The 19,567-nt window shown below is 43.4% G+C and overlaps 1 protein-coding gene across 1 annotated transcript in view; it reads right to left on the bottom strand.

Annotated features, from left to right (window-relative positions):
* Arhgap44 (Rho GTPase activating protein 44) overlaps positions 1-19,567 on the bottom strand; it is a 162,140-nt gene that overhangs the window by 23,358 nt on the left and 119,215 nt on the right. The window contains exons 11-17 of the mRNA XM_005399741.1: positions 19,332-19,459; positions 15,609-15,720; positions 15,107-15,188; positions 8,008-8,088; positions 5,297-5,410; positions 4,543-4,634; positions 2,613-2,793 (exon numbers count right to left, since the gene is read on the bottom strand). Coding sequence (XP_005399798.1) covers positions 2,613-2,793; positions 4,543-4,634; positions 5,297-5,410; positions 8,008-8,088; positions 15,107-15,188; positions 15,609-15,720; positions 19,332-19,459 — 790 coding nt within the window. The remainder of the gene's footprint in view (positions 1-2,612; positions 2,794-4,542; positions 4,635-5,296; positions 5,411-8,007; positions 8,089-15,106; positions 15,189-15,608; positions 15,721-19,331; positions 19,460-19,567) is intronic.

Below are 19,567 nucleotides of genomic sequence, written 5' to 3' on the forward strand. Positions count from 1 at the left end.
TACCACTTGGCTCTAAAGAAGGATAAATTAGAGACATTTGTAGAAAAGCAGATGCACCTTGAAAACACAATGTTAAGTGAAATAAGTGAGATACACAAGCTTAGATATCACATGGTTTCTTGCATATGAGAAACCCAAAGTACAAATAAAAGAATAAAATAAAAGACTGATAAAAGGCAACAGGCAGGTAGATCTTTGCACAGTGGAAGGAGACCATGAGCTGGAAGGTGAAGGGGAGGGAGGAGGGGAAGGGAACATAAAAAGATTTAAGATGTGTGGTGTATAGTTAACGTAAGACTCAACAGACGCAAATTGCTGCCCTCCCACCAAAAATCCCCCACAACTTTAAATTTCGCTTTATCTTAAAGCCTGCTCAAAAGTGATCACCATAAGCTCACAGTACCTTAAAACATACAATCATGCACTGCTTAAAGATAAACTCTGAGAAATGTGTCACTGGGTGATTTGCTGTATGAACAGTTCAGAGTATACTTACATAAGCTAAGACAGTTATAAGATCATTAGGTGATATAATCTTATTGGACCATCACTGTATATATGATCCATTATTTATCAAATGTTATTGATAGTAAGCCTTATATATTGATGGTAAGCTTTAGGTAGCTCTTTGAGAGTTTTTCTAAACCAGTTATGATCTCCACTTAGTTTAACGGTGACTATATATTTAAAAATAGATGCAATGTATTTTATTTCTTGAACAACAATAATTTATGTAGGTTGCCTTCTAGACCCTTAGAGTAGATGGTGGCAATCTCAACTAAGAATCAGACTGGCATATGAGCATCTCATTTACGCAGTTCTTATGGGAATTTTGTCAGGGACGGGGTATCTGTTTATAGCATCATTGCCCAAGTTTTTGCATCTGCTTGCATACTCTGGGGATTCAGAGGACTCTTGAATATCCCAGTGATCCTGCAGTGACAACTCCTTCATCAAAGCCACCTGGATCACCTTTCAGGGGGCACTGGAAATCTGACTATCTGACAGAAGGACAGAGGAGCACAACCTGATGCAGAAACACCTAACACCAAATGTGATGCATTCTCTGTAACCCAGAAGGCCGGCACTTATCTTCCGGGGCATCCCTTTTGCTTAGCAATGTCACAAAGGACCTAAGTTACTACTTACAGTCAGATTTAAAAACAAATTCCAATGTACTCTCTAGTTCTCTGTGTCTCCCAGATTCTAATTTTGCTCCTTTTTATAGATACAAGAAATTTTTCCTTCCTTACTTGAATATATGAGAACTTCCATTGTGTATCTTTCCACTGGATAAAGAACAAACAACAGCACCACACATACCAGCAGCCCCACCCTCCATCTCACATACTGACCACTGAGGATACAGGCACAAGCAGGGTCACTGCCTTCCTGAAGACCACACCCGTCAGAGGAGGCAGGCTTACGTCTGCTGTGCTAACTCTCGTCTCCAACACCAACTGCCACACAGAAGGAAGAGGAGTATAGCAAGACTCTCACAGCTCTACAGTGTTGGGTGCTGACCCTTAATTCCTAAGCCGTTCAAACACATCTTTCTGGTCACCCAGGTGCTTATTACGGGAGAAAAGTTTTAACTGCCTATGTGAATTACTAATATCCCCCCTAAGTGCTTTATGTTCCCTTATGCCCTAAAGGAGCAGTTGCTAAAACGTATTTTATGTTATTAATTTTTAATTCCTAACCAAAGTTTACTTTACTTGCTTGACCAACTGAGGAAATTTATTCCTTCTGTGAGACCTTTTAATGGTACATTTAGCTGGATGGACTCATCTAAGTCCACAGACTGTCGTTACACAGCTGAGCTAGTGCTTACTATGAGTCATCAGAGCTTGTTATGAAACCTGTTCATGCGTATTTTACTTGTTATGAGAATTGCACTGTGTAGTTAAATATTATGTAAACTGATTTAATATGAGCGTAGAGAGAGCAGTTCCCACGCACACTCACATGCTAAGTTGGATGCATTTATGAGTCTCTCAACTGCATCAAAGTAGGTATAGAGTTAAATAAAAAAGGAGGAAAAACATCTTAAAAACTTAAAAAAATTTTATACTTGGATTACATCAAGGTTTAGTGTTTTTTCTCCTTTAAAGCAATTGCAAATGGGAATGTTAAACAATGCCTTAAAGTGATTGTTTATGTGGAAATGCTCCTTAGTAATGCAAATGAACAGGTCTATAGTCAAAATAAAGTCACTAAAATTCAATAATATATATATAGATAGATACATTTACATCTTCTACCACAGAGCTATATGCCTCATTGCTCCACTTTTATACATTTTGAGTCAAAATAAAGTACATATGTATATTTATTAATTCCCTTCATTGACTTTTATTTCTTTGGATGGGAAGTCACCATTTCTGATCACAACTGTGTCACTAAGAATGCTGTATTTACCTCTGGCTCAAAAGACGTAAGCCAAAGACACTTGTCTCAGACAGGGCAGATGAAGAACATCAAAATGAGGTCACGACTTCACTACCAAGTCACCCAAACTGCAGACAGTAAGTGGAGCCTTCCTGTTCATCTCACCACCTCTCTGCAGCAATCCCAATCCCCCCCACTGAAAAAGGGATACTAGTTCATACCCATCCTTCTTGTAAAACTCCAGCATCATATTATCCGTGGCGACGCTGAGAGGCCGGCGGGCCTGCTCGGGCTGGCGCCGGTCAGCAGGGTCCATGTCTGGGGAGGGCATTGAACTGTAGTTGGCATTATGGTTCACGTGTACTGGACTCCCGTAATTGCCTGTGATATTGAACTCTATCTCTGTATGAAAGAAAGAATCGACACACATGATCTCTTGGTATAGCACACCTGCCTGGTTGAAGAGAAACACTTCACCCCTGGAAAAATCCACCCTCCAGTTCTATACTAGATGATCTACTGTTAGTAACTCATCCATTAGTATAATTCATCTCACTAATAGGCCAAAGAAGGGAAGATATGTGACGATCTAGATTGGCATTTAACATGTTCATGATGGGGCAGTAATTCTTATGTCTCACTTCTGGGCAGCTTGTACCAGCAGTGGTACACGTATGACTGTCTCATCAGGTGGCATGTCCCACCCAAGAGGACTGCCCTGTGCTGTGCTGCCCAGTAAGACAGTCACGCGGGCACCACTGGCAGTTCAAGCTAGTGGAAACGTGTTTATAATGTCCACTTGTGATTTTAAAAACCTAAAATTTAATAAAATAAGAATAGATGGATATCTGCAAAGACAAAAGCCTCTATTTCATACTTCATGCTTTGGAGTAACACTCCTGAACAGTTCTAATTCAGGAAAATAGCAAAATTATTGAAAGAAAACACTATGGGCACCGTTAGTTAACATTATCTGAGCAATTCTAGTAGACGGAATTAGTCATAAAAAATGTAAGAATCAATATTAATGCTTGTGAATGATAACACTATCTTACTGTAAAACCAAAGAAAACAAATTGAAAAGATTAGAAACATTAAGAGTGCGCTAAGGTGTCTGTTGTTTTTCAGATACATGCATCCCTTCCCAGCAGGGAGAATGGACTTGCTCTGCACAACTTTGCCCGTCCATGCACAGCAGTAATAAGCTCATCCACAGGAAGCACAGAATCACTGTCTTCCACTTTGTCTGCTTTACTGCTTTATCTCGATTTCCTATATTTACTTGACTTTGTGTCCTCAACAGAACTCTTAGGAGATCACAGTTAAAACAGACACAGTGAAAGGAAGACAAACTTCTTTGATGTCATGTCAGCACTGACTGGTCACAGAATTACTGCCATTTTGTTCTCATATGAGTGAGTGGCGGCTGCATGGCTAAAAGCTGACCTTTGATATTTATTACATCTAAGGTACAGTATCGCTTTTCAGGGAGGGGGCAAACACCAAACTTAGTGTAACAATGGCTATCTCTTCAAAACTGCCACTACTGAGACATACTTCTGCAATGATGCATGCATGGCTCAGAACACCTCCGACACTCCCTCAGAGGAAGATGCCTAGAGAGCTTAATTTCAAACCAGGCTGAAAAAAGCATCTCACTGCCTTTGAGCCTCCCCTGTATATACTGAAAGGCAAAGCAAAGGGCACAGCTCAGGGCAGCAAAACAGCAGTAACAACAATCAAGGTGACCTGTGATCAGCAAATGAAGTCCCCGTGGACCTGAGGTTCAGTGTCCCTCTGCGTCTATAAATCAGTTTGGAGCAGAACTTTCTCTCCTTTCTGAACAAGCTTCCCACAATGCACAGACTTGAAGAAACCATGATATGGACCTGAGACCAGCACAGTCCACTGACTCGGTTAGACAGGCAGTGGGCACCTTCATGCCAGAACTTCCCTCAGGCAGGGATAAGAAGGAAGCTGCCAGAACTCTAATATCTGGGTGCATTCGTGGGAATGTCTAATTGTGTGTAGAGAGATTAACAAACCACACAGAAGCTGGGAGGCAGTGGTCCTATGTCTCAAAAGCTCCCAACTCACAGTTGTCTTCCTGCTCCTCTGCCCCTCCCACAACAGCAGGAAGCCGCCACATACCCCCAGGGAAGAACCAGTCCGCGTGCTGGATGATGGGCTCGATGATCCCGACAATCTGCAGTGAAACTGTGGTCATCATCTCGGTGATATTCCTGCAAGCGTGGAGCACGAGGGTGGGATGTGGGGTTACAAGCCAAGGAAGGGTGGTAATGATGTAAACAAGATGACTCCCAGTAACATGGCAATTGTTTACATCTTGCCATCTTGTTTACATCTGCTCCTCTGGCCACCCAGGCTGTGAATGGGCCATGGACTGGAACAGTACAGGCCTACACTTGTGAACCGGCTCTCTCTGGATGGATGCTTCACCTTTCTGAATGAGGGCAACTCCAAGGGAAACGAGTAATACCCATGAAGGCCCTCGCAACACAAAGGGTGGCTCTCATCACTGCCAGGTCCATCCTCTTTCCAACTCTCCTGTCTTGTCAGAAACAGCCCTCCGTCCCTCCCAATCCTGCTGCTGGGAGGGATCCTCTTACGGCAAGAGCCCAGGGGCCTGACAGAGCTTGCCTTGTCTAGTACTACTGCATCCCTTCCCTCTTTCCTGTCATCTGGATGCTGACTTTGATTAGCTCAGGGAAGGTTCTCCCTTCAGACTTGCAGCATTATAGAATTCTGTGCCTATTCCTAAGCCGATAACTTTATATAATAACTAGGACTTGCCAAATAGCTGAGACAGGTAATGACCTGCAGCATGGCCATCCACACCCCCCCCACACCCCGTGGACCCCAGGTCTCTTCTCCTAGTACTCACCCTTCTGCTTGTGGCCATAGAAGGTTGGGTCCTAAGACAATTGCCATGTTACTGGGAGTCATCTTGTTTACATCTTGATATTCTGATAACTTGGATAAAAACTTGATCAAGTACCTGGAAGATAAAAGGAGAAGGGGCAGATTTAACTAGGCCTTGACACCAGCCATGCTTCCCAGGACTGGATGGAAACAGCTTCCACGTAGCATGTCTTACAGATACCAGAAGTCATACACCCCACAATATAATGAAGATGCATCATGTGTTGGAAAATGGGAACTCGGTATCCTCTTTCCAAGTCTCTGAGGTAGAGGCCAACACGGGCTTCAGAAAACACTGGCCAGGAAAGGTCCTCACCTTTCCTCTTGGCTTAGTATAGGATGGCTGAGCTTCTTTCCACTGGTCAAGGTCTGCCATCTGCTTCCCTCCCTGTGTGCAGAGGTGATCAAGTGTCTGGGTAATGTCAGTAGAGGCACTCACACCTGAGGGCTGATGCCCTTGGAGTTACCCTCAGATTTTCTAGAAAGACCTGATGAAAACGTTAAACACAGGCAGAGCTCATGACCTAGCATTCTCCCACACCTGAGAGAAGGAAGTCCATGCCTAAGCTGGTGCACTCATGTTCAGAGCAAGCACTATTCATCACAGCCAAAACGTGGAAACCACTGAAATGCCATCGAAGGATAAACAGATAACACGAAATGCTGTACAGCTGCAGCTGCCAGGGGCTGGTGAGGACATGAGGAATACTGCTAATGGGAGCCAGGTCTCTTTCAGCAGTGATGCAAACGGACAGCGTCGACAGCTGCACAGCTCTATGAATGCACTGAAAGCCACTGACCAGCACACTTTCAAACAGCACAACGCTGTATGAATGACACCTCAATGAATTCCTTATTAAAAAGACTCGGCGAAGAAGCTATATACGAATCAGGCACAAAAGCCAGCCCTGGACACCACCTTAGAATCCCACTGGGCCCTAATAAGAAGCTTCAGGAGCATATGTTTTCTCCAGAATTCTCAGTTACAAAAACCTGTGGTCCTAACCCTGCTTTGCTTGGATCATGACAAAGTAACTTCCTTCGAGTTTTTTTTTTTTCTCATCCTCTGTCAGCTCAGCAGAAAGAGGACCATCCCTGTCATCTTACCAAGTAGCCACTATGTGGTCACTGTGTCACCTCCAAGCACAGCCTCTCCTAACCATGCTTCACCCTTGAAGGGGCCACACAGGACTGCACCAGGACGTGGGACAGCTGAGAGCTGCCAGCCCAGTAGCTGGCCAACAGCCAAGCGCCCTGCTCTTTAGCATGTGGTGAGCTGCACTGACTGGATTTTGCTCTCAGAATTTTTTTAACTGTAGAAAAATATACCTAAGTTTTACCATTTTAACCCATTTTGGAGGTGTGCATTTCAGTGGCATTAAGAATATCCACAGTGTTGGCCAACCCTCAATACCATCCACCTCCACAGCCTTTTTACCTTCCCAGACTGTTCCCATTAAGCAATCACCTCGGCGTTCTCCACTCCCACCAACCCTGGCAACTACCATTCGTTCTGTCTCTGGAGCCTGGCTATTCTAGGTAATTCTTATGAGTAGACTCATAAACATTTGCATTTTTGAGTCTGGCTGGTGTTACTTAGCATTATTTCCTCAAGATCCATCTGCACTGCCACCAAGAATCAGAATTTCATATTCCACTATGCATATACTACATTTTAATCTATTTTTTGCCTGAAGTAACTTGGGTGACTTCTACTTTTGACTAGTAATGCTGCTTTGAACATGGTTTCACAAAAATCAAGTCCCTGATTCAATTCTTTGCGGGGTCATGCTGGCTCACGTGGTGATTCTGTGAAATTTTTTGAGAATCTGCCATATCATTGCTCTTGGGATTTTAAACAGGAAAACAGTTATAATCAGGCAGATGGCAACAGAAGCTGAAGCTGAAAATCTGCGTCTGAAGGACCCGGGGGGGAGAGACAGCAGGGCCAGGAAGGAGCCAGCAAGGCAAGCAGGTAGAGAGCAGGATGTGAAAGGACAGAAGCCAGGGGTAGGAGCAAGATATCCAAAGCAGGGGGAAGTAGCAAAAAAGGGGAAAGACGGACATGTGGACACAGCTGTGTCTCATAAATAGAGGAGCACAGAACACATTCTCCCCCTCTTCCTGCCTTCGCTTCCACGGACACATCAGTCCTCTCAGGCTCCAGCACTAGTCAGTTTCTGTCTGTCCAGGAGCATCTATTTTTTATCATAAATCCCCAATATTTTAAGATACTTGCAAGCTCGGCATGGTGGTGCATGCCTGTAATCCCAGCACCCTGAGAAGCTAAGGCAGGAGGATCACAAGTGAGACCCTCAAAATAAAAAATATTTTAAAAGCTAGAGATGTTTAGTGTGCAAGTCCTGGGTGCACTCCCCCAAGATACCTGTATTATACATTGTTCCTCGCAAATCAGAGGACCTGATTGAACTACTTTATGACTGGTTACTTAGTCTCCACCATGCTATGGCTCCTTGAAGCCTATTTCCTTCCTAAAAAATGGTAATAACTACCTCTGCTTTGTTCACAGGTTATTTGGGACTGAGAAGAGACATGATCACCTAGACCACCACAAAAGGCTGTACACGCTAGTTACTGTGACTTTGACCTAGGAGAAAACTTTAGCTAGGACTCAAAACAACCTTGACCCATGTGTCTTCAGCACCTACTTACCGGATGTTGTTATGATTGGCCTTGGGCAATTTCTCACAAGCATTCCACAGAGCCTGAAGCCTCTTGTCTTGCTCCTGAATACTGGGAAATTAATAGGAAAAGCCATTGGGTGTGAATCAGTGAGGTTTCATTGCCATTCACATTACCTAGAGAGTCATCTTCATACTGAACAGTAAGGAGCCAACCACTGTAACTGACAACATTAGTGAGCTATCATCACAAGTGTTTGGGTACCATATTTCCCCATCTACGCTCTTCTTCTGTCTTATCCTATGCTGTTTTAATAAAAGTTGTTCTGCACACACCACATCTCAGGTGAATGTGCCAGGCTAGCATGTGAGGGTAGGAGGTCAGAGCCAGAGACATGCTCTGGAGTGCAGGCTGTGGCATTAACAGCAGGCCAGTACAGTAGGCCAGTTAGGGAGTTAACTCCTCCTGGAGACCATATTAAGTTCTTTGACATCTGGTAGATAACAGACGCTGAGTAACTTCTGAGTAAGTAAATTATATCGATGTAAAGAAATGTGACCTTAGGAAACATAACTCAGGGAATGGATAATTTTCACTACCTGAAGGATTTTTCACTGCACGAAGTGATTTACTATCAGGGCTTCTTTATTTTTTTTTTAACAAACACACATACATTTACAAAATAACACAAGAACAATACAAGCAATACTGAAATTCAGACAAAGTGATAGGAAATTAACAATTGTTGTTGTATTACATATTGATTTTTTCAAAGTGGTTACGCAGCAAAACAAATACAGACATGCAAGATTGATCAAATAACTAATCCTTAACTATTCCTTTCAATAAAGCAATAGAAGTCAGTAGTACAACTATGTTACTATCCTGTATATACATACAGACATAATTTTCCCCTTCTTTCTTTTCTCTTTTCACTCATCCCAGTTGCTCTTTACTTTTGAGCAGTTTCCTTTTGTTTCAAAATGTCTATCATACTGCCTAATTTTCATTCACTCTTTCAGGTTCTTACACTAGTGAGACAATATGTTGCTTACACATGGAGGTCTGGTTTATTTCACTTATAAGTATGGTCTCTAGTTGTGATCATTTACTTGTAAAAGCCTCAAGTTTATCTTTCTTCATAGCTGAGTAATATTCCATTATGTAAAAATACCACAACTTTTTATCCATTCCTCAGTGGATGGACATCTGGGTTGTTTCCACGATTTAGCTATTACAAAGTGTGCTGCTATAAACATGGGTGCACATATATCGCTGTGATATGATGTTTTCAGTTCTTCTGGGAAAATACCCAGAAGGGGAATAGCCAGGTTGAATGGGACCTCTAGACCTAGTTTGCCGAGGAATCTCCAAACTAATTTTCCACAGTGGTTTCACCAGTCTGCACTCCCACCAGCAGTGGAGAAGAGTTCCTATTCCTCCACAGCCTTGCCAGCATTTGTTATTGATTGATTTCTTAATGATAGCCATTCTTACTGGGATGAGATGAAATCTTAATGTTGTTTTAATTTGCTTTTCTCGAATGACTAAAGATATTGAACATTTTCTCGTCTATTTATTTGCCAACTGTATTTCTTTGTCTGAGAAGTGTGTATTCATCTCAGATGCCCATTTCTGGATTGGGTCTTTGAATCTGGGAGGGCTGAAGTTTTTTAATTCTTTGTATGTTTTAGATAGAAGTCCTTTAGCTGACTGTCTAAGGGACAGTCAGATAAAATTTTTTCCCAATTTGTGGGTTTTCTTTTTATTCTGCTGGTGATTTCTTTAGATGTGCAAAAACTTTTCAGTAAGATGAGATCCCAGTTGTTGATTCTTTGAAGTATTTCTCATGTGGTTTGGTTTTTGTTCATGAACTCTGCCTACCCCTATGTCTTCAAGGTTTCTACCTACTTTCTCTTCCAACAGATTTAGTGTTTCTGTTTTAATATTGAGATCTGTGATCCATTTTGACTTGAGTTTGGTGCATGGTGATAGACCTGGATCTATTTTCAGTCTTTGGCAGGTGGCAAGCCAATTTATCTAGCACCATTTATTAAAGATGCTATCTTTCTTCCAGTGAACTTGTTTGGCCCCTTTGTCAAAGATTAAGTGGCTGAGTGTGTTTGTGGTTGTGGCTGTTTCTTCCAGTCTGTTCCACTGATTCTTGGGTCTGTTTTTTAGCCAGTACCAGGTCGATTTTATTACAGTAGGTCTGTAGTATAATTTCAGGTCAGGGATTGTGATTCCACCTGACTTGTCTTTGTTGCCCATGATTGCTTTTGCTATTCTGGGTCTTTTCTGGTTCCAGATGAATTTTAGGAATGTTTGCTCTAGATCTGTGAAGTATGCTAATGGTAATTTAATGGGAATTGCATTGAATCTGTACAAAAATTTTGGTAATATGGCATTTTCACAATGTTGGTTCTTCCTATCCATGAGCAAGGAATATTTTTCCATTTACTGAAATCCTCTTCAATCTCTTTTTTCAAAGTACTGTAGTTTTCACTGAATAGATCTTTCACTTCTTTTGTTAGAGGGCTCCTTTATTTATAAAGCCCATTGTTTATCAGGGTTTCTTTACAAGCTCATTGGTAAGTCTATTAGATTCCTCCCTCTCTCTAAGTATTTATCTTATAGGGTTACATGTTTACTTAAACCTGTATCAAGGCCTATATGGTGGGAAAGTGTGGAGAAGGACATTCCTTAGTTACTATTTTGTGTGTTGCCTGAGGTCTGACCAAGCCATGACTGTTGGGTTCTGGAGGAAGTCTAGCATAAGCATTGTAAGCCTCAGGATCAATAGTAGATACTTTGCTGAGATATGTGCAAAGGAAGATAACATGATGGCTTTCTGGTCAGCCTATTCCTATGATAATTGAGTTGTATTGTCCTTGCTCAAACAGTTGATACTCTGGGGTTCCTCTGCTGCCTCCTGGGTGGATTCTGAATAAAAGGTTACTGAAGATGGTAATCCGGAGTCAGTCAGTCCTGGAGGCTGCTAGCACCTGATCACAGGATTTTGGCTGTCTTGGTTTGATGTTTTTCTTACTTTTCTTATACATCTGCGGGCACCTAGCTTGGGGGATCTGTTCACCCTGGACAGAGATGGATGTGAAGTCCTACAGGAAAGCATTACATTCAAAGAACTTTTTCTCCTGAACAATAGAGATAAACACTACTATGGTGAGGTCCCAGGGATGTGGCTGGTATATCTCGAGGTTCCCCTATTAATTCTGACCAAGGGGATATTCTTTCCTCTTGTTTCAACCCTGAGAAAGAGGCAGGCATTATCCACAAGGAACTTTAAGTAGGAGCCCAGTGTGGAAACCAAACATTCCATTTAGAAATGGAAAGTAACAGCTTATAAGCTGTGGCCAACGCCTGACCACAGTGGGGCGTGTGTAGGGAGCCTCAAGACGCAGCTCCACCCTGACTGCGATCTTGGGCCAATTCTTCAGCTTCTGTGAAACTTTCTTTCTCTCTACAATGGGGTTCATAATAATACTGCTTCATACAGCTGGTTAAAGCTGTATAAAGGAATCTGTACAAAGTGCCCAGCTTTGTTGCTAGTTCATTAAAAGCTCACAATCAAGCTGGGCGTGGTGGTGCACGCCTGTAATCCCAGAACTTGGGAGGCTGAAGCTGGAGGACCTCTGAAAGTTTTTAGTATTTTTGGAGGCGGGGGGCACTGGGAATAGAACTCAGGACCTTGTGCTTGCCAGGCAGGTGCTCATGCCACTGAGCTATATCCCCGGCAGGACTGTTGCATGTTTGAGACCAGCCTCAGCTACAAAGTGAGTTCAAGGCCAGTCTGAACTGCATCGTGAGACCCTGTCTCAAAAAGACAAAAAAATTAAAAATTAAAAAAAATAAAATAAAAGCTCACAATCAAAATTACATGCTGGCATTTGCAGCAGATGTTGCTGCCACTGTTGTCCTTTGTGTCATTTGCTAAGGCAACTTCATGATACCCGGCCCTACTCCCCTTTCTGTTCAACCGTTCTTAAAGTAACAGGTGGTACAGTTAATGGCAGGGCACTGCTTTGGACAGACCTCAGTCAATGGACCCCGAAAGACCAGACCGGACCAGAATGGGCTCACTTGTACTGAGTATCATAAAATCAAACTGAACTTAGAAAGGTCCAGTTTTTCAAAAGCAGGAGATTCACAGCAATCAGAAGAGGCCTAGTTTTCCTGAGACAGCATGACAAGGACATGCCCTCTGTTTTAGCCCTGTAAGAATAGTCACTCTGAAACGACCAACTTGCTCTTTGTTCCCTGTTTCTCCTCCCTTAGCCTTTTCTGCCTACAAAACCAGCCTCACCTGCAGCCTTTGTCACTGCCTGGTCGCTGCAGACAAAATTCTCATACCCACAACTTAAAGAGGGGAGGTCTGTCCTAGCTCATGGTCTTTTACGATTCAGGCATACCCAGCTGGCTCCAGGGCAGGGTGGGCATGGTAGAAGGGTAGGTGGAAGAAAGCTGTTCCTGGCAGTCAGGAAGCAAAGACTAAAGGGAGGAGCCAGGGCAGGAGCTAGGCCCTCCCAGGCCACGCCCTCCCAGGCCACAGCCTCAAGGATTGGTCTCTTTAAACCAGATCCCACCTTCTAAGGGCAACTCACTGATGAGTGCAGCACCTCCTGATCCAGCCATCTTCCAGAAACCCAGCTTCTCAACACAAGCCTTGTGGGGATATTCAAGGTCTATACTGCAACACCTGCTCAGCTCAGGGACACCCACCCTGCAGCTGCCTGCTGTCCAGCTCCTGGATTACAAAACTAATGAGACCCTTAGAGTAAAGCTGTAGTAATTTTGCCTCTGACAAAGGGCAGATGATGCTCAACTTTGTATTTACTGAAACTCAGTGAAGGTGCACTAAGCTCCCCGCTGTGTCAGGCACCCTCCTAACGGTTTGGAAGTAAGTGGGAGCCAGCATATCGCCCAGGTTATAATGCACCGAGCTCTTCTCTTGCTCACTTTATGCATTTCAATTATATATTCAGTTAAAAAGGGGGTGTTTCCGTTAAGGACTATGGTATCACCAGCACCAGTTTTGCTCTGGAGAGGCATCCAGTGCTGTGGGTAAGCACAAGGACCTGGACCTGAGAGGCTTGGATTCAAGTTCTCACTTGGCCATATATCAGCTAGGAAGTAACCCGCTGCTATGCACCCTTTCTGTACCTCTGTAAAACGATGAGGAACCTGTTCATAAAGTTATTGTGAAAACTAAGTTAAAATCTGTAATGAGCTCAGAGCAATGCGAAGCCTCTAATAAGCACTCAACACATGGTACCCTTTATTAATATCACCATGGAATCCACTTACTCATCACAATGAGATAAAAGAGTATCACATACTCAGCAAGCCCTTTAAAAAGGCACTTTAAAAGGTATTATGTAATCCAGCCGGCACGGACTTTCCCTGACCGCACATTCGAGTTCAGCTTCACTGGACAGTCCTGCTGAGTCTCTTTTAGCCTCCAGTCCTTCAAGAAGTAGAAAGGATCAATAATAAATGTCTCAGGGGATGGATATGCTATTTATCCTGATCTGATCATGGCACAATGTACATGTGTATTGAAATATCCCATTATACCCCATAAGTCTGCACAATTATGTGTCAAGTAAAATTTTTTATTTTGTAAATTAAAATTATAAATCATTCATCACAAAATTGCTATTAGCATCAGATACATTCTCCAGGGTTCTTTCTGAGAAGCTACGCTGCTTGTCCTTGAGATTCAGTTCCACAACTGGAGGTCTCTAGAAATTCTGTTCATAGCATCTTGCTAAGTAGCCACTCCCTCCAGGCTTCCTCAGAAACATGTTCTCCCTCCTTCCTCTCTTCCTCTCTTCTGCCTGGACAACCTCTGCCTTTGTCTCCACCACCATCACTCTGGTGCCAACTCACCTGCCCCAGTGTTGTCTACTAGTTAATGCAGATTACTTCCAATAACAGCACTTCCTTAAACAGCTCTTACCTATGGCCAAAGAGAACACGTAATACCTTCCCAACGCATGCAGAAACTGAGGAAAGAAGCCAGGAATCACAAGAGAAGACCATACTTTAGAGCGTGTCACTTGGTGGTGGCTTCGCCTGTGGCCTCTGCCCCCCTGTTCGCTCTCTTTATTCTCCATCGTCCCAACCCACCACCGGTCCTGGGCTTCGCTCCTGTCGCTCAGGCGCATCTCCAGGACTGAGTGGCAGCAGGCAGGCACTGCCCACATGCTATGTTTTTCTATTATTAAATAGCTGCTGCTAAATATTCCTATTACAGTTGAGGGTAGAGACCCCCGCCCCACTCTCTGCCCCCACTCTTATCACTGCCACCACCTGCATGAGCCTTTCCAGGAGCACCTTGTAGGCACAGATGCATCTTTAAAATTCCATTATCTGAGTGTGTAAGGAGTTTCTTTTTCTTTTTACAAAAATACAATACTGTATGTGTCCTCATTGACTCACCTTACTTTACTCAATGATAAATCTTCTCAGTTTTTCACACGGGCCTGCGCAGCTGTAACTGTTTTCTAGCTGCTGCAGAGTACGTCACAGGGTACACACAGCAAGGCTCAGTAAGCCAGGCCCTCCGCACTCACACCATCCAAGGGCCTTTAGCCTTCCTGACTCCTACTATCCCAAACAATGCTGCAATCAGCATCCTGAGCATGTCTCTTTGGGAACCTATCAAAGCACTCCTTCATGACAGATATCAGGAAATAGAGCTGCTAGAACCCAGGGTAGGATCCCACACTTTCAGTAAATACACTCAGCCCTCTGCAGTGCTTGGTTCTCATCCATGGATGCAATCAACTATGAACTCTGCACAGTGTTAGGCTTATGCTGGCCACACCTGTTCTAAACATGGGCAGACATTTTTTCTTATCCTTAATCCCTGAATGATACAGTATAAGAACTATTTACATAACATTTACACTACACGAGGTACTACATTACAAGTAATCTAAAATATATGAAAGGATATGTGTAGGTTGTTTGCAAATGCTATACATTTTGCATAAAGGGCCAGAGCATAAAGTGGTTCTGGAACCAATGCTTCACCAAAACTGAAGGACAACTGTTAATTCCCAATAAGCTCTAACCCACAAGACACCCTACACAAGGTACTCACTTGGAAGCCTGGATCCACTCGTCATAGAGTTCAAAGGTCATAAGAGGTTCTGGCAGCTCTCGGAGGTAAGATTTCAAAGCCCCTGAACATAAATACAATAATGTCTATGAGGCATTATGGCACAACAGATACAGGCTTCACCACCCTGCGGCATCCACATGGCTCCACTGGAGAAGGGTCCCCTAAGCAACATGACAGGATTCAGAGGTGGATTCTCACATGAATGAGCCTGGGTTCTGGCAATGGGATCTGCACTGACAATTGCTTTGACCTCTCCCCTGCCCCCCAATTTCTCACTTGACCTCATCTCTTGAATATGAGGGAGACCTCCCTTCCAGGGGCCAGAGCAACCAGGCAGAATACTGGGCGCTGAGTGTACACACCTAAAGCATGTGAGGAAGCCACTTCTTTTGGTGTTGCTGACATGGAGTCACAATCTGTGTGCTCACCCTTCCCTGGAGTCCCTGCTGAAACACCCTGCTCAGAGGCCATGGGCACCCACCTGCAATAGCATGGGGGTCGGCTGAGTATTCCTGCACGTCCACCACACAGCAGTCTAGCGCAGCTTTAAGCTTCTTCAGCTTGGAGGCAGAAGGAGCTACACGGAAGAGGCCCTACCAACAGGACAGGGGGTCAGTGCACAGCCTGCAACTCAATGACATAACAGCTAAATAGAAACATGCAAAGCTAACACAAAGAAACATGTGCATTTCACCCAGAACTACGTGTCAGCACTGTGACTTTCCATCTCCTCCTTCCAGCATAAGCAACTCAAGAGCAAGAACTGGGTCTCCTTTACCCACCCTGCAGCTTTCACCGCCTAGTGTCAGGGTGGCTCATTGCACTGGTACATTGTACTGGTGTATATAAGACTTCTTGTTCTCATATATTTAAGATAAACTTCGCAGAATAATTTGATGGAGACATGAGCAGAGGTTGAGGTCTAGCAAGTTGGATGGGAAAGGGCCTATGATGTGTGTATGTGTGTGTGTGTGTGTAAGTGTATGCATGCACGTGTGCACACACACTGGGGAGCTCCAGATAAAGAACCACACAGAGTCTATGAACCAAATAGTCTGTCCTCAGAGAAAGGGCAGACTGGGATTGGTGTGTGAGGGAGTCCCCTTGTTCCGTTGTTAGTGTTACTTTGAAACTGCTTTCACTTCATGCAAATGAATCTCTGCGCTTTGTAGAGCAAAAGTAAGCTACACACAGAAAGAGAAGAGGAGGACAGGGGTGTGCAGAAGAGAAGACAAACACAAGTCAAGTCTGGAAAGGGGCCTCCAAGTCTCTGGGAAGCTACACACGAAGCCCTCTCAGTCTGTTCCACCCTGTCAGCCCTAGTGTTCTGTGACATAACCCACAGACTAAGAGACGAGCTAGTGGACTACTCCTTGCTCCTTTTTTTTTTGATTTTTGATTTTTTTTTTTTCTCGGTATTGGGAATCGAATTCACGACTTTGTGCTTGCCAGGCAGGCGCTGTGCCACTGAGCTAAATCCCCAGCCCCTACTCCTTGCTCCTTAAACTTCTAGGTCCAAGGAGTCTTCAAGGTCCTTTAGAAGACAATGTTCCTGGTCTGGACTAAGTTTTTGGCCACTACAATGTCTCACTCTCTTCTCGATAGAGAACTTGTCAGATCAACAGGTGTCCAAACCTCTATGGCATGAGTGGGCAGGTTGTGTGAACATATTTGGAAATGTATCTGCAAGGCTGTTATGACAGACACAAAAGGAATGGTTTAGATCTTCAAAAAACCAAACCAATGCCAAGCAGGAAGAGCCAGGAGTATGTGGCAATGGACAATGCCAAGGACAGGGTCAGAATGCCAAATATTATTGCCACCTCTCACTTTAACTTTCCATAATTCTAAACATCCATGGCCAAGTACAGTCCGGAAATACTAAATGGAAAGTTCTAGAAATAAATAATTCATAAAGTTTGAATAACTTATTGCAATGCACTGCTAAAACTGTTCTACTAGATATTATTGTTACCTCGTACTGTGCCTGATTTCTAAATTAAACTTTATCACAAGTGTATATGTATAGAGAAAAAGCATACTGAATATAAGGTTTGGTTCTACCCATGGTTTCAAGTATCCACTGGGAGTCCTGGGACATATCTCCTGTGGTAAGGAGGGAATACTAGGTAAGCCTTTAGATTTTGATTGCATAACTCAAAGAACACTGTTCCATTGAGGGAAGGACTGCTGAGACAGTGAGTCATTTTCGAGGTAGTAGCGGAAAACGTGCATAGGAATGTTGAAGAATGACAGCAAACACAGAAATGTAGCCCTCTCACTGGAAGAACCCTCACAGAGGCTGAGGTGAAGCCACAGAAGTTGATGACCCTGCAGGGAGGCGTGGATGGAGAGCAGGGCAGACAGAGAGTGCCGAGCAGGACATGCTGTAGGCCCTATGTTCTGCTCAGAATTAACAGGAGCCTCAGGCAGCCACTGCTTCAAAGACAGTACAATTAGTAACATCAGGTACTGGTGTAGCCAGGGAGGTGGGGCCTGGGCTATCAGATCTGGCAACCTGGGCTCCTTGGGGTCACTCCTCAGGGGATGGAGTTTTAGCTCAGGGCTAGGGACAGAAATGACACCACAGGAGGAAGATCAGTAAATAAGTAGTGTTAAAGATGCACAAGAAGCAAGTCTTGAGAGTTATTTTAAGAAAATGGGGCAGCGTAAAAAACTAATGAACTAGGGAAGGAACATGAAGTTGCAGATTGGTTGAAGGAACATATTTTTTCTTTCTAGGCTGCAGGAAACCTGAACATATTTGTCAACAAAGGAGAACTAATGAAAAGTAGGGAAAAAGGAAAATAGGAAGGAGGTAGAGAGGACAGGAAAGAAAGAAAGAAGCAGAAGGGGACAGAGGGAAATAAGAAGATCAGGATGTAAGAAACCACTCCTCAAGAATCAATTTACACTGACTAGATGTTTGATGATGCTAATAAACTATATAATAGTACTATAATATTATAGTATTTGAATATTATACTATTGTAGCTATATTTTAAAACATTCTTTATCTTTCAGAGATACCAGGTGTGACTAAAAGATATGGTGAATGTTTACATTTTTCAAAAAATACTACATTAAAAGACACACTGCCATTAATCTCCCTCAAAATATTCCTGCTTGCTTTGGGTACACTTATGCCATCCCTCCTGCTACTCTCTGAGGCAGTTAAGGAATAAATATAGTCAAAACAAAACAAAACCACAACAACAACAACAAAAAGAAACACTTTTTCCCACTCCTTTTTTGAATATCCAGCATCTTAAAAAGGTCTGGCACATAGCAAGCAACCCACATAGGTTTGAAAGTTCACGGACTTCTTTCTCTTCCACAGCCTTTGATGGTCCACTTATACTAATACTTAAAGACTACGCCCTGTTTTGGATTAATCAGGCTTACTGGACAGATGCTAGACTCATCTCTACCAAGGAGTTTTTAAGCCCCCATCTCATTCTTAGACTTTGCTCAGTAATAAACATATGACATGCTCTAAATAAGTATGGATTGGTTGATTAGGTCACAGAAAGATAAGTAAAGATATTAAAATAGCCTAAGGAAGAAACTAAAGATGGATCTGTCTCCCTGGAAATGATTTAAACAGCAATGAAAACAACTGCCACTGATCTTTCATAGTTTGTTTATTTATTTATTTATTTATTTTACACAGGGCTCTTATAAAGCACTTCCTAATGTCTCCATTAATTAGATTTCAAGTATCTCTATTGAAGAGTTGTGATCCTAAAGGTTAAGAGGTCTACTGCGAAAATTAGAAAACTTTTAAACAAAAGGAGGAAGAGGACAAGGCAGGTGAGGTGAAGAAGGAGGGAAAATTCATAGTAGTAGAAGCAATTATAATATTGGGAATAGTAATAGCAGCAGACTGCCAAAATCACCATGTCATATTAAATATGAAGAAACAATGGCTAGAATCGGGTCATATTTTACACATAATTCTGACATAATTCTCATGTCTGGCCAGTATCAGTCTCCCACAGTCCTTCATTCTCCCTGTAAAAGTGAATGCTCCTGGGACAAAGCAGGATAAGTTAGTGTCTGCAAGACAGGGTCTGTATCCTGCACCTCTACATGTTTGGATCTGAGGGGGCTGCAGTGGGGATGACAAAAGGCTGAAGGCCTCATAAGCTCTGCCTCTGGGAGGAGGCCTGCTGGAGGCTGGGGCTGGCCAGCTCTGTCCTACCTCCTCCTGCATGCCACATTCCAGCAGCATTGTCACACACGCCTCGATGGGGAAGGCGATCTCCCGGCCACTGATCGTGAGGTGCTCCTCCAGAGGCTTCCCGAAGGAAGGCTTCTCCACCCAGGCCTCTGCGGGGGAGGAGCAAGAAAGGGGTCAGTCTGCAGCTCAGAAGGCCACTCGTTTTGACATCTTTCTTCCCCACTATCGCCTAGTCTCTCTTGGGGCTACCAAAGAAA

The sequence above is a fragment of the Chinchilla lanigera genome, unplaced genomic scaffold (assembly GCF_000276665.1).
Source record: "Chinchilla lanigera isolate Chin_1 unplaced genomic scaffold, ChiLan1.0 scaffold00066, whole genome shotgun sequence".
Lineage (NCBI taxonomy): Eukaryota > Metazoa > Chordata > Mammalia > Rodentia > Chinchillidae > Chinchilla > Chinchilla lanigera.